The sequence below is a fragment of the Oncorhynchus keta genome, chromosome 30, assembly GCF_023373465.1.
Source record: "Oncorhynchus keta strain PuntledgeMale-10-30-2019 chromosome 30, Oket_V2, whole genome shotgun sequence".
NCBI lineage: Eukaryota > Metazoa > Chordata > Actinopteri > Salmoniformes > Salmonidae > Oncorhynchus > Oncorhynchus keta.
In genome coordinates, this window is record NC_068450.1 from 15585843 (window position 1) to 15600213 (window position 14371).

Here is a 14371-nt window from a genome sequence, read left to right on the forward strand (position 1 = left end):
TAAAAAATACAAAACATATATTTTTTAAAGAGCCGTTTGGGAGCCAAAAGAGCCGGCTCTTTTTGGTGAGCTGAGCCGAATGAACTGAAAAGACCCGGAATGCCCATCACTAAACATCGTACAGAGCAGAGCCTGTTGGGGACGGTTGGAACAGGGACAGCGCTCTAATTGGCCCTGGGAATCTCGCGCAGTTTAGCTGGGGCTGTCAATCAAACTGCCACCTTTATAAGGGCTGATAAACCCGGCAGGAGACAGACAGACAGGACAGGAGTGTGACTGTCTGGGAGCAGATCCATTTTAGATAAACAGATTAGGCTACAATCAGGAGTTGAGTTTTAGATTGAGATTGATCCATTCACCTGTTTGTTGACTAATCTTTTAGAATATTTTTCTCTCAATACTTTTTTTCCTAGTCAGTCTTCTCATTAGTTGATTTTTTCATCTGTTTACCTTTCCACCAGTCTAGACTTCTTGTGTTAAGTTGGCTTTCAATATACTTTTAAAAATATTTCTTTACTCTATATAAAAAGATAAGTCTAAGTAGTTCTCTCTTGTCTCTCACCACCTGTCTCTTCTGAGATGGATAAACTGCCAAGGGTGAACCTAACGGCTGCTAACAGCTCTACTGTGGACCGGCTTTATCCTTCCTTCATCGAGCATGGCTCCTACCAGCACCTGTGTGTCCTCGTGCCTGTCATCCTGGGGGTGATCTGTGTCCTTGGGCTTGCCAGTACCCTCACAGCCATGGGCATCCTGATCTCCAACGCCCACCGTGGGAAACTATCCCTTATCAACGCTCTCATCCTCAACCTGATGTTTGCCGACGGCCTTGTACTGGCATTCGCCCTCCCGTTCCGTGCCGCCGCCTTCTCCAAACCCACCTGGACGCTTGGTTGGACAGTGTGCAAGACCTGTGATTGGTTCCTGCAGAGCTGCATGGCTGCGAAGAGTTTTACCGTAGCGGTGTTGGCTAAGGCTTGTTACCGTTACGTCTCTAACCCGACTAAACAGGTCAGCATCCGTCTACGCTCCATCCTATTGGTGATGTGGTTCCTCTGGCTGTCTGCCTGCTCCGCTCCCATCCCTACCTGGCTGTTCTCTTCACTGCAGAGAGACACCCGGGGGCTGGTGTGTGTGCAGGTGGTTCCCTCCGAAGCGCAGGACTTCATGTCGGTCTACGTCAAGGCGTACCCCCTGGGTGTATTCTGCGCCCCTTTGAGTTTTGCCCTGCTGTATTTCTGGCGGATGTATGGGCAGTGCCAGCGGCGCTGTAGTAAGACCCAGAACCTCCGAACGCAGATCAGATCCAGGAAGCTCACTCTGATGCTATTCAGTCTGACGGTAGCCATGACAACGCTGTGGCTGCCGCAGTGGGTGGTCTGGGTGTGGGAGCGGCACGCCGCGGAGCGAGAGGCACAGGGACCGGGAGAGGGAGGACCCTTTGTCGTCTTCTCTCCCCCTCTCCTCCTCTCTCTCTCCGCCCTGCTCCTCACTTTCTTTCTCTCCCTGGTGAACCCCCTCATTGTCCTCTCTCTGTCAGAGGAGTTCAGAGAGGGTTACAGAGGTCTGTGGAGGCGCCTTACTCTTCGTAAACACACCCTGTCCAACCCCAAACCTGGCCCCCATGCACCCACTGCCCCCCATTCCCCCTGCCCGCGACCGGAGACCTCAGGCCAGCCGAGGGGAGGAGATGGAGGCCTAGGCTCCATCCCTTGCCAGGGGACGACAGATCATCCCCAACCCCAGATGGAGCAGGGCGGAGTGGGAGAGGCGGAGGATGAGGCAGAGGGAGAGAGCCCTCGGGATGGGATCGTGCTGCTAGACGTGGAGCAGTTTTGGCATGAGAGAGAGACAAACTCCATGACAGAAGAGAATGATCCCATACCCTGGGAGCACCAGGAGGGAGCACCAACCGAAGGGAGGAAGTGAAGGAAGGGAGGAGAAGATATACACACAGACGAACAGGACTGGTTCTAAGAGGCTACTCAATACTCAGTTACATCTGTTCTTGTCTTTGTGTATCTGTCTATCTTGTGTGGTTTTTGTGAACAAATTGTGTTGCCCACCACAAGCAGTGATTTTTAAGCAAAAGGTTGTTTGAGAGTATTTGGATACTGCCTCAACGATGCCTGATACACTATTTAGCATTGAGACCAGCCAGTAAGCCTCCCCTCTCTCTTCCTCTCAGTTAGCGCCACAGCGTTCAAACAACCTTCAAACAACACACACACTGACAGACTATATCAAATGTCAGTCCGACTGTAACGGACTGAAGATCAGTCAACAGAGGAATCAGCACAGGAGACAACATAGGAGACGAAACAGGAGACAATACAGGAGACAACACAGGAGACAATACAGGAGACAATACAGGAGACAACACAGGAGACAATACAGGAGACAACACAGGAGACAATACAGGAGACAATACAGGAGACAATACAGGAGACAATACAGGAGACAATACAGGAGACAACACAGGAGACAATACAGGAGACAATACAGGAGACAACACAGGAGACAATACAGGAGACAACACAGGAGACAATACAGGAGACAATACAGGAGACAATACAGGAGACAACACAGGAGACAATACAGGAGACAACACAGGAGACAATACAGGAGACAATACAGGAAGCAACACAGGAAGCAACACAGGAGACAACACAGGAGACAACACAGGAGACAATACAGGAGACAATACAGGAGACAACACAGGTGACAATACAGGAAGCAACACAGGAAGCAACACAGGAGACAACACAGGTGACAATACAGGAGACAACACAGGAAGCAACACAGGAAGCAACACAGGAAGCAACACAGGTGACAATACAGGAGACAACACAGGAAGCAACACAGGAGACAATACAGGAGACAATACAGGAGACAACACAGGAAGCAACACAGGAGACAACACAGGAGACAATACAGGAGACAACACAGGAGTCAATGGTTGGTATTCATTCAACTGTGTCTATGATATTGTTTGATGGGAATTACATTGGTTTGTCAACTGTTTGATTGGTTATTGTTATGGTGAATATACATAAAGTGTTATATTTCACTGTAGATGTGTGTGTGTATATATATATATATACACACACACACAGAGTATATATATTGGAGGTATTCTACTTATCCTTGAAGTAATGACCAACAGTAATGTCTGTTGTAAATACCAACAAGAGTTACAAAATATAAACTGTACATAAGTTTGAAATGATTTGATACAACAACAAAGCAGAATAAATAGCCTTTAGAAATCAGTAAGAGCATTTCTGTATGCTATTGAACAGTATTTGATGTTACTGTTACATGTATCAGTGTTTGATTCTCCTATTTGAGGTGGTTTTGTAATGATATGTGCTTGTAAAAAAGGTTGTTTATAATAAAGTGATAAATAAAATTGATCCAGTGCTCTATTTGATTTCATCTTTATTACTATAATAAATTCAATTTACATACATTGGGGCAAAAAAATATTTAGTCATCCACCAATTGTGCAAGTTCTCCCACTTAAAAAGATGAAAGAGGCCTGTAATTTTCATCATAGGTACACTTCAACTATGACAGACAAAATGAGAAGAAATAAATCCAGAAAATCACATTGTAGGATTTTATATGAATTTATTTGCAAATTATGGTGGAAAATAAGTATTTGGTCAATAACAAAAGTTTATCTCAATACTTTGTTATAAAACCTTTGTTGGCAATGACAGAGGTCAAAGAAATCTCAACTAGCAAGCAAGTCACAGCAAATAAGAATTGAGTGTGTGTGCATTTACACACCAGCTCCAAGCATAAGTGATACAAGTGGTCTCTTAGACCCGACACAAAACACACACACACACACACACACACACACACACACACACACACACACACACACACACACACACACACACACACACACACACACACACACACACACACACACACACACACACACACACACACACATATATATGTAAGAATAGTAGAATACACCTGAGGGGTATACAAAGATTTAAGCTACATATAATTTTTTTTAAATTTTTTTATATACTCAGTGTTTTCTAAAACGAGCCAGCTTCAGTTAGCTTCACATTCCATTTCAGGCTTTATTGGTACGATTATTGCTTGTCCACCTACCGCTAACCAGCAGGCATGTAACTGTCGCATGTGGCCCGTCGAACACCGAACTCTTCGTTGAGACAATGCTGATACAACAAACCTGATTTCCTTGTGCCGAAATCAAAATCAAACAACAGTTATCATGCACATTTAGCAGTCTGTGGTGTGAAATAGGCTTCTTGATGTGATGTATTTATAAAATGATTTATCGTTAAAATGCTGTCTTTGGTGTGCTTATCAATGCACAAGCACCACACTCCTATCGATACAATAATCGTATTGTCATGCACAAGTTTTAATGTGTGTGAAGTTTCAAATATATTCTGTCTTTACTAAATAATAAAATATTTAATCAGTCATCTTCCTCAAATGAAGGGGATGATAATGATCATTTCATTGGTCCTCAACTCACAGATCAGACACGTCATTCAGGATAAACACAGTTAGTTCTGGGTCAGCCTGCCCTGGAGCAGGTTAGTTCTGGGTCAGCCTGCCTGCAGGTTAGCTCTGGGTCAGCCTGCCCTGGAGCAGGTTAGTTCTGGGTCAGCCTGCCTGCAGGTTAGCTCTGGGTCAGCCTGCCCTGGAGCAGGTTAGTTCTGGGTCAGCCTGCCCTGGAGCAGGTTAGTTCTGGGTCAGCCTGCCCTGGAGCAGGTTAGTTCTGGGTCAGCCTGCCTGCAGGTTAGTTCTGGGTCAGCCTGCCTGCAGGTTAGCTCTGGGTCAGCCTGCCCTGGAGCAGGTTAGTTCTGGGTCAGCCTGCCTGCAGGTTAGCTCTGGGTCAGCCTGCCCTGGAGCAGGTTAGTTCTGGGTCAGCCTGCCTGCAGGTTAGCTCTGGGTCAGCCTGCCCTGGAGCAGGTTAGTTCTGGGTCAGCCTGCCTGCAGGTTAGCTCTGGGTCAGCCTGCCCTGGAGCAGGTTAGTTCTGGGTCAGCCTGCCTGCAGGTTAGCTCTGGGTCAGCCTGCCTGCAGGTTAGCTCTGGGTCAGCCTGCCTGCAGGTTAGTTCTGGGTCAGCCTGCCTGCAGGTTAGCTCTGGGTCAGCCTGCCTGCAGGTTAGTTCTGGGTCAGCCTGCCTGCAGGTTAGTTCTGGGTCAGCCTGCCTGCAGGTTAGTTCTGGGTCAGCCTGCCTGCAGGTTAGTTCTGGGTCAGCCTGCCTGCAGGTTAGTTCTGGGTCAGCCTGCCTGCAGGTTAGCTCTGGGTCAGCCTGCCTGCAGGTTAGTTCTGGGTCAGCCTGCCTGCAGGTTAGCTCTGGGTCAGCCTGCCTGCAGGTTAGTTCTGGGTCAGCCTGCCTGCAGTTTAGCTCTGGGTCAGCCTGCCTGCAGGTTAGTTCTGGGTCAGCCTGCCTGCAGGTTAGTTCTGGGTCAGCCTGCCTGCAGGTCAGCTCTGGGTCAGCCTGCCTGCAGGTTAGCTCTGGGTCAGCCTGCCTGCAGGTTAGTTCTGGGTCAGCCTGCCTGCAGGTTAGTTCTGGGTCAGCCTGCCTGCAGGTTAGCTCTGGGTCAGCCTGCCTGCAGGTTAGTTCTGGGTCAGCCTGCCTGCAGGTTAGCTCTGGGTCAGCCTGCCTGCAGGTTAGTTCTGGGTCAGCCTGCCTGCAGGTTAGTTCTGGGTCAGCCTGCCTGCAGGTTAGCTCTGGGTCAGCCTGCCTGCAGGTTAGTTCTGGGTCAGCCTGCCTGCAGGTTAGTTCTGGGTCAGCCTGCCTGCAGGTTAGTTCTGGGTCAGCCTGCCTGCAGGTTAGTTCTGGGTCAGCCTGCCTGCAGGTTAGTTCTGGGTCAGCCTGCCTGCAGGTTAGCTCTGGGTCAGCCTGCCTGCAGGTTAGTTCTGGGTCAGCCTGCCTGCAGGTTAGCTCTGGGTCAGCCTGCCTGCAGGTTAGTTCTGGGTCAGCCTGCCTGCAGGTTAGTTCTGGGTCAGCCTGCCCTGCCTGCAGGTTAGTTCTGGGTCAGCCTGCCCTGCCTGCAGGTTAGTTCTGGGTCAGCCTGCCTGCAGGTTAGTTCTGGGTCAGCCTGCCTGCAGGTTAGTTCTGGGTCAGCCTGCCTGCAGGTTAGTTCTGGGTCAGCCTGCCTGCAGGTTAGCTCTGGGTCAGCCTGCCTGCAGGTTAGTTCTGGGTCAGCCTGCCTGCAGGTTAGCTCTGGGTCAGCCTGCCTGCAGGTTAGTTCTGAAAGATTCGTTGGCACCAATGAGCCAATTTCATGGTACTGATTATCCCGAGTTGAACTCAGAGGTTATCAAATTTTCCACGCTACCTCATCAAAAGAAGTTTTATTTTATCCTTATTTAACCAGGCAAGTCAGTTAAGAACAAATTCTTATTGTCAATGACAGCAGGTTAACTGCCTGTTCAGGGGCAGAATGACAGCTTTGTACCGTGTCAGCTCAGGGATTTGAACTTACAACCTTTAGGTTACTAGTCCAACACCCTAACCACTAGGCTACCATGCCGCCCCAGCTATGTAGTATAGTGCTCAGGTGCAATTTCGAAATATGGTTGTGCTGCCCAGCTATGTAATGGGAACCCAGCTATGTAATGGGGACCCAGCTACCCAGCTATGTAATGGGAACCCAGCTATGTAATGGGGACACAGCTACCCAGCTATGAAATGGGGACCCAGCTACCCAGCTATGTAATGGGACCCAGCTACCCAGCTATGTAATGGGACCCAGCTACCCAGCTATGTAATGGGACCCAGCTACCCAGCTATGTAATGGGAACCCAGCTATGTTATGGGGACCCAGCTACCCAGCTATGTAATGGGGACCCAGCTACCCAGCTATGTAATGGGACCCAGCTACCCAGCTATGTAATGGGGACCCAGCTACCCAGCTATGTAATGGGAACCCAGCTATGTAATGGGGACCCAGCTACCCAGCTATGTAATGGGGACCCAGCTACCCAGCTATGTAATGGGACCCAGCTACCCAGCTATGTAATGGGGACCCAGCTACCCAGCTATGTAATGGGACCCAGCTACCCAGCTATGTAATGGGACCCAGCTACTCAGCTATGTAATGGGACCCAGCTACCCAGCTATGTAATGGGACCCAGCTACCCAGCTATGTAATGGGACCCAGCTACCCAGCTATGTAATGGGGACCCAGCTACCCAGCTATGTAATGGGGACCCAGCTACCCAGCTATGTAATGGGACCCAGCTACCCAGCTATGTAATGGGGACCCTGCTATGTAATGGGGACCCAGCTACCCAGCTATGTAATGGGGACCCAGCTACCCAGCTATGTAATGGGGACCCAGCTACCCAGCTATGTAGTGGGGACCCAGCTATGTAATGGGGACCCAGCTACCCTGCTATGTAGTGGGGACCCAGCTACCCAGCTATGTAGTGGGGACCCAGCTATGTAATGGGGACCCAGCTACCCAGCTATGTAATGGGAACCCAGCTATGTAATGGGGACCCAGATACCCAGCTATGTAATGGGAACCCAGCTATGTAATGGGGACCCAGCTACCCAGCTATGTAGTGGGGACCCAGCTATGTAATGGGGACCCAGCTACCCAGCTATGTAGTGGGGACCCAGCTATGAAATGGGAACCCAGCTATGTAGTGGGGACCTAGCAACACAGCTATGTAATGGGAACCCAGCTATGTAATGGGGACCCAGCTACCCAGCTATGTAATGGTGACCCAGCTACCCAGCTATGTAGTGGGGACCCTGCTACCCAGCTATGTAGTGGGGACCCTGCTATGTAATGGGGAAACAGCTACCCAGCTATGTAGTGGGGACCCTGCTACCCAGCTATGTAGTGGGGACCCTGCTACCCAGCTATGTAGTGGGGACCCTGCTATGTAATGGGGACACAGCTACCCAGCTATGTAGTGGGGACCCTGCTACCCAGCTATGTAGTGGGGACCCTGCTACCCAGCTATGTAGTGGGGACCCTGCTATGTAATGGGGACACAGCTACCCAGCTATGTAGTGGGGACCCTGCTACCCAGCTATGTAGTGGGGACACAGCTACCCAGCTATGTAGTGGGGACCCTGCTACCCAGCTATGTAGTGGGGACCCAGCTACCCAGCTATGTAGTGGGGACCCTGCTACCCAGCTATGTAGTGGGGACCCTGCTATGTAATGGGGAAACAGCTACCCAGCTATGTAATGGGAACCCAGCTACCCAGCTATGTAGTGGGGACCCTGCTATGTAATGGGGACACAGCTACCCAGCTATGTAATGGGAACCCAGCTACCCAGCTATGTAGTGGGGACCCAGCTATGTAATGGGGACCCAGCTACCCAGCTATGTAATGGGACCCAGCTACCCAGCTATGTAACGGGGACCCTGCTATGTAATGGGGACCTAGCTACCCAGCTATGTAATGGGGACCCAGCTACCCAGCTATGCAATGGGGACCCAGCGACCCAGCTATGTAATGGGGACCCAGCTACCCAGCTATGTAGTGGGGACCCAGCTACCATGCTATATAATGGGGACCCAGCTACCCTGCTATGTAATGGGGACCCAGCTACCCAGCTATGTAGTGGGGACCCAGCTATGTAATGGGGACCCAGCTACCCAGCTATGTAATGGGAACCATGCTAGGTAATGGGGACCCAGCTACCCAGCTATGTAGTGGGGACCCAGCTATGTAATGGGAACCCTGCTATGTAATGGGGACCCAGCTGCCCAGCTATGTAGTGGGGACCCAGCTATGTAATGGGAACCCTGCTATGTAATGGGGACCCAGCTACCCAGGTATGTAGTGGGGACCCAGCTATGTAATGGGAACCCTGCTATGTAATGGGGACCCAGCTGCCCAGCTATGTATTGGGGACCTAGTTACCCAGCTATGTAATGGGGACCTAGCTACCCAGCTATGTAGTGGGGACCCAGCTATGTAGTGGGGACCCAGCTATGTAGTGGGGACCTAGCTATGTAATGTGGACCCAGCTATGTAATGTGGACCCAGCTACCCTGCTATGTAATGGGGACCCAGCTATGTAGTGGGGACCCAGCTATGTAGTGGGCACCCAACTATGTAATGTGGACCCAGCTACCCTGCTATGTAATGGGGACCCAGCTACCCAGCTATGTAATGGGGACCCGGCTACCCTGCTATGTAATGGGGACCCAGCTACCCTGCTATGTAATGGGGACCCAGCTACCCAGCTATGTAATAGGACCCAGATACCCAGGAGGGAGAGGTTTAGGGAAATAGGAGAGAAGGAGGAAGAGTAGAGGGAGGAGATGAGTTGAGAGGGATGGTGGAGGCAGAGGAGTTGGTGGTCTCACTCCCTCCCCCACTCCCTTTCTCCCATCCTCCCAGACGACATTTATCTCTCATTAATCATTGATGGTGACCTTTCTTTACCAGAGGCACCAAACTCAATCACAGGAACACTTAATAAATCTAACCCTCCCTTCCTACTAGCTCCTGGGCTAACACTAGGCTAACACACTTAACCCTTAATTCCACTAGCCCCTGGGCTATCGCTAGGCTAGGTCCAATACCATTCCACTAGCCCCTGGGCTAATGCTAAGCTAACCCTCCATCCCACTAGGTCTCTGGGCTATGTCCTGCAGGGACCTGTACTCTATGATGGAAGCCCCTGAGAGAAATATAGCACTAAACTAAAGTGTGATGTTGGCTCTGTCTTGTATAACATTAGAGGCAGTGACTAATGGCCATCCTTTAGTTAAAATAGCAAAAATCCAACAGTCATTTATGTTGACCTGGCGGTTGTCATCTGAAATGGCTGATTGATTGGCCTAGAACCTGGAATAGCAGACCATGAGATGGAGAGAGGTTTTCTAATATAGAGAAAGCCAGGGACAGAGACAGAAAGAAATAAGAGAGAGAGAGAGAGAGAGAGAGAGAGAGAGATGCTATGCTAGAGGCCGTTTTAGACAGAAGGAAAATACAAATCTGCATTTACAGGAGAAACAAGCCCAGGCTTAATTAGTTTATTATACAACAGGGATCATGCTGGTAGAGGTGTCAGCAGGTGAGTTCATCACTGTGCCCCTCACCCTTATTCCATGCCCCTTCTCCCCCCCCCCTCTCTTACTCCCCCACTGTGTGCGGGAAGTCGTGGGTGTGACTGGCGTGCGTTTCATCCCAGAGCCAGTCATCTCTAATGGATGATGTGCCACATGGTTCGCAGTGGAGCTCACAACATGCTAACGTTAATTAGCTCACAGTGCAGTAGGGGGGTAATTAAGATAAACAAACATCGCCCCCTGCTCCACTACCTCACCCTTACGTCACCCATACCCCCTTTTACCTGAAATCTTCCTACCTCACCCTTACATCACCCATAACCCCCCTTCACCTCAAACCTCCCTACCTCACCCAAACATCACCCATACCCACCTTCACCTCAAACCTCCCTACCTCACCCTTACATCACCCATAACCCCCCCTTCACCTCAAACCTCCCTACCTCACCCTTACATCACCCATAACCCCCCCCTTCACCTCAAACCTCCCTACCTCACCCAAACATCACCCATACCCCCTTCGTGCTTTTACACCTGCATTGTTTGCTGTTTGGGGTTTTAGGCTGGGTTTCTGTACAGCACTTTGAGATATCAGCTGATGTACGAAGGGCTATATAAATAAATTTGATTTGATTTTGATTTGATTCACCTCAAACCTCCCTACCTCACCCTTACATCACCCATAACCCCCCTTCCCCTCAAACCTTCCTACCTCACCCTTACATCACCCATAACCCCCCCTTCACCTCAAACCTCCCTACCTCACCCGTACTTCACCAATATCCCCCCCAAAACCTACCTCTCCGAAGACCTCTACAACTTCATAGAGAGTGTGTGTTTGTGTATGTATATATTTATGTGTGTGTGTGTGTGGAGGGGGTTATGGGGGCCTTGATGTTTGTGGTCTTTTGATTGGAGTAAATCTGTCTTTCATCTCAGTGAAGATCCAAAGGACAGGAACCTTTCAGGCCCTCTGTGTGAACTTATAGGGGGTCTCTTTTTAACTCTCTCCTTTATTCACTGATCTGAAATAAATCATTAAAAGCAAATAAACATTTGCTAAAAACATTTGTTTTGTTTATCTCAAACCACTGAGATAGGCTGGGATTCATTCTGATCTCGGGTTGTCAACAATGCAGCTTTTAAAGACAATTTCTGATTGATCCGACATCTGCAGTGACTACTGTGAATGCAATCTCTTCAAACACGGGAACATTGCCTTTAAAAGCCACATAGTTGAGAACCCACGATCAAATGTAATCCCAAAACGTATATAACTCTTACAGTGAAGTTTTTGTAACATTGCCCAGTTGCTAATTAAGACCGTGAAGCAACAAGACAAATCGCTAGATTTGAGGGGTTGTCGGCCACTTCTGACTGAGAGGATGGAAAAAATAAGATGAAGAGGTAGGAGTTTGGAGAGAGAGGAAGATGAAGAAGAGGAAAATAGAGGTAGGAAGAGGGAGGAGGGGGGAGAGGGAGGATGAGCTGTCTGTATATTCGGCTGGTATATTCTAGTAGTCAACAACAGCAGCAGCAGCTGGTAGCCATGACACGTCTTCTGAACGGGTACAGTCATACAGACAGAGACGTAGTGATACAGACAGAGACGTAGTCATACAGACAGAGACGTAGTCATACAGACAGAGACGTAGTCATACAGACAGAGACGTAGTCATACAGACAGAGACGTAGTCATACAGACAGAGACGTAGTCATACAGACAGAGACGTAGGCCAACTTGGGGCTAGAGAGGAGGCTGCTGAGGGAAAGACGGCTCATAATAATGGCTGGAATGGAGCGAATGGAATGGCACCAAACACATGGAAACCATGGAAACCATGTTTGATGTATTTGATACCATTCCACTTATACCGCTCCAGCCATTACAACTAGCCCATCCTCCCCAATTAAGGTGCAACCAACCTCCTGTGCTAGATTCAATCCGTAGCGAAGAAGATGCAGCGTTATAGCATGAGTCAAATGTAAAGGAAGCCTAGTGGTTAAAGCGTTCGACTAGTAACCGAAAGGTTGAACGATCAAATCCCCGAGCTGACAAGGTAAAAATCTGTCATTCTACCCCTGAACAAGGCAGTTTACCCACTGTTTCTAGACCATCATTGAAAATAAGAATTTGTTCTTAACTGGTCTGCCTAGTTAAATAAAGGTTAAAAAAACACAGGTTTACTCTTAATGTAGTCTCTGCAAAATTATTTCACCTTTATTTAACCAGGTAGGCTAGTTGAGAAAAAGTTCTCATTTGCAACTGCGACCTGGCCAAGATAAAGCAAAGCAGTTCGACACAGACTACAACACAGAGTTAAACATGGAATAAACGAACATACAATCAAAAATACAATAGAAAAATCTATATACAGTGAGTGCAAATGAGGTAGGATAAGAAAGGTAAGGCAATAAATAGGCCATGGTGACAAAGTAATTACAATATAGCAATTAAACACTGGAATGGTAGATGTACAGAAGATGAATGTGCAAGTAGTGATACTGGGGTGCAAAGGAGCAAGATAAATAAATAAATAAATACAGTATGGTGATGAGGTAGATTGGATGGGCTAATTACAGATGAGCTATGTACAGGTGCAGTGATCTGTGAGCTGCTCTGACAGCTGGTGCTTAAAGCTAGTGAGGGAGGTAAGAGTCTCCAGCTTCAGAGATTTTTGCAGTTCGTTCCAGTCATTGGCAGCCGAAAGAGAGGTTGAAAAGGCTAGTAGTAGGGGTTGCAACAATTTCAGCAGATAATTTAAAAGAGAGGGTCCAGACTGTCTAGCCCGGCTGATTTGTAGGGGTCCAGATTTTGCAGTTCTTTAAGAACATCAGCTATCTGGATTTGGGTGAAGGAGAAATGGGGGAGGCTTGGGCGAGTTGCTGTGGGGAGTGCAGGGCTGTTGACCGGGGTAGGGATAGCCAGGTGAAAAACATGGCAAGACACTTTTAAAGAATGACCAGGCATCCTCTACTGACGGGATGAGGTCAATATCCTTCCAGGATACCCAGGCCAGGTCAATTAGGAAGGCCTGCTCGCTGAAGTGTTTTAGGGAGCGTTTGATAGTGATGAGGGGTGACCACAGACCTGTTACGGATGAAGGCAATGAGGCAGTGATCGCTGAGATCTTGGTTGAAAACAGCAGATGTGTATTTGGAGGGCAAGTTGGTTAGGATGATATCTATGAGGGTGCCCATGTTTTACAGATTTGGTATTGTACCTGGTGGGTTCATTGCTAATTTGAGAGAGATTGAGGGCATCTAGCTTAGATTGTAGGATGGCCGGGGTGTTAAGCATGTCCCAGTTTAGGTCACCTAGCAGCACGAGCTCTGAAGATAGATGGGGAGCAATCAGTTCACACATGGTGTCCAGGGCACAGCTGAACATTGAACTTAAATGTTTCTTGCTATAGTGTGAATCTTCCCCGCTACGGATTGAATCTAGGCCTTCTAGCTACGACCACCAGCAGAACAATGTTTATTATATTTGGAATTGTTACGCACGTCTCTATGAAGAGGGAACGCAACATCCTGCTACAACTAAACTCTCCGTGAAGTGAAAAAGGTATGGACTGTAGGTGCGAGTAAGGATGACAACAGACAGAATGTGGTACCGTTTACAAGGACTTTATTCCTTCACACGGTAATATGGGGAAAAGGGGCTGGACGGAACCAAAGCAAAGAAAGTCAATCTCAAAGCTCCCCCTCTATCTTACCTACCTACCCACTACTTACCTAATTTAGCACCACCTGGTGCCCTAACCAAAATACAGGGTTTGGTCCGCCCAGGTCTTACCTAGTGTGCCTAGACAGCGAATATGCTACGGGTATATGTATGCCCGCGGGCATCTTGCTTAAGCACTCCCTAGGTGCCTTCCCCTTCTCCCCCTGGGAACAAATGAAACAATTTCACAAACAAACTAAGAAACAAAGGACATCAAATAAGCTCTATCTGAGCAACAAACTCACAAAACATACCAACTCTCAGCAATAATCTCTCAAGCAAAATCTCTCAAGCAAAATCTCTCAAGCAAAATCTCTCAAGCAAAATCTCTCAAGCAAAATCTCTCAAGCAAAATCTCTCAAGCAAAATCTCTCAAGCAAAATCTCTGCAATGACCTCCCAGCAAATCTCTCCCTCCTGAACAGAACACTGGCTTTTATATAGCTTCTGAAGGAATGGGTAATTGGAGACAGCTGCGTCTTGACGAGGGGGCGGGGTCAGCTCTCCAATTAGCCATGGAGTCGACCAATCAGCTGCTTGAGGGATTTCAGGAAGCCATTTCCTGAAATAAACACATGCAAACATAC

General features: G+C 48.5%; 1 protein-coding gene across 1 annotated transcript; it reads left to right on the forward strand.

The window, feature by feature from the left end:
• The first annotated feature begins 276 nt into the window (after positions 1-276).
• Positions 277-3281, forward strand: LOC118379914 (G-protein coupled receptor 151-like). Its single transcript, XM_035766917.2, has one exon. The coding sequence runs from the start codon at positions 580-582 to the stop codon at positions 1927-1929; it is 1350 nt and encodes a 449-aa protein (XP_035622810.1). The 5' UTR covers positions 277-579; the 3' UTR covers positions 1930-3281.
• The last annotated feature ends 11090 nt before the right edge of the window (positions 3282-14371 follow it).

Bases quoted from the DNA above. Each gene is read 5' to 3' on its own strand.
- LOC118379914 (XM_035766917.2), top strand. From the start codon at position 580: ATGGATAAACTGCCAAGGGTGAACCTAACGGCTGCTAACAGCTCTACT.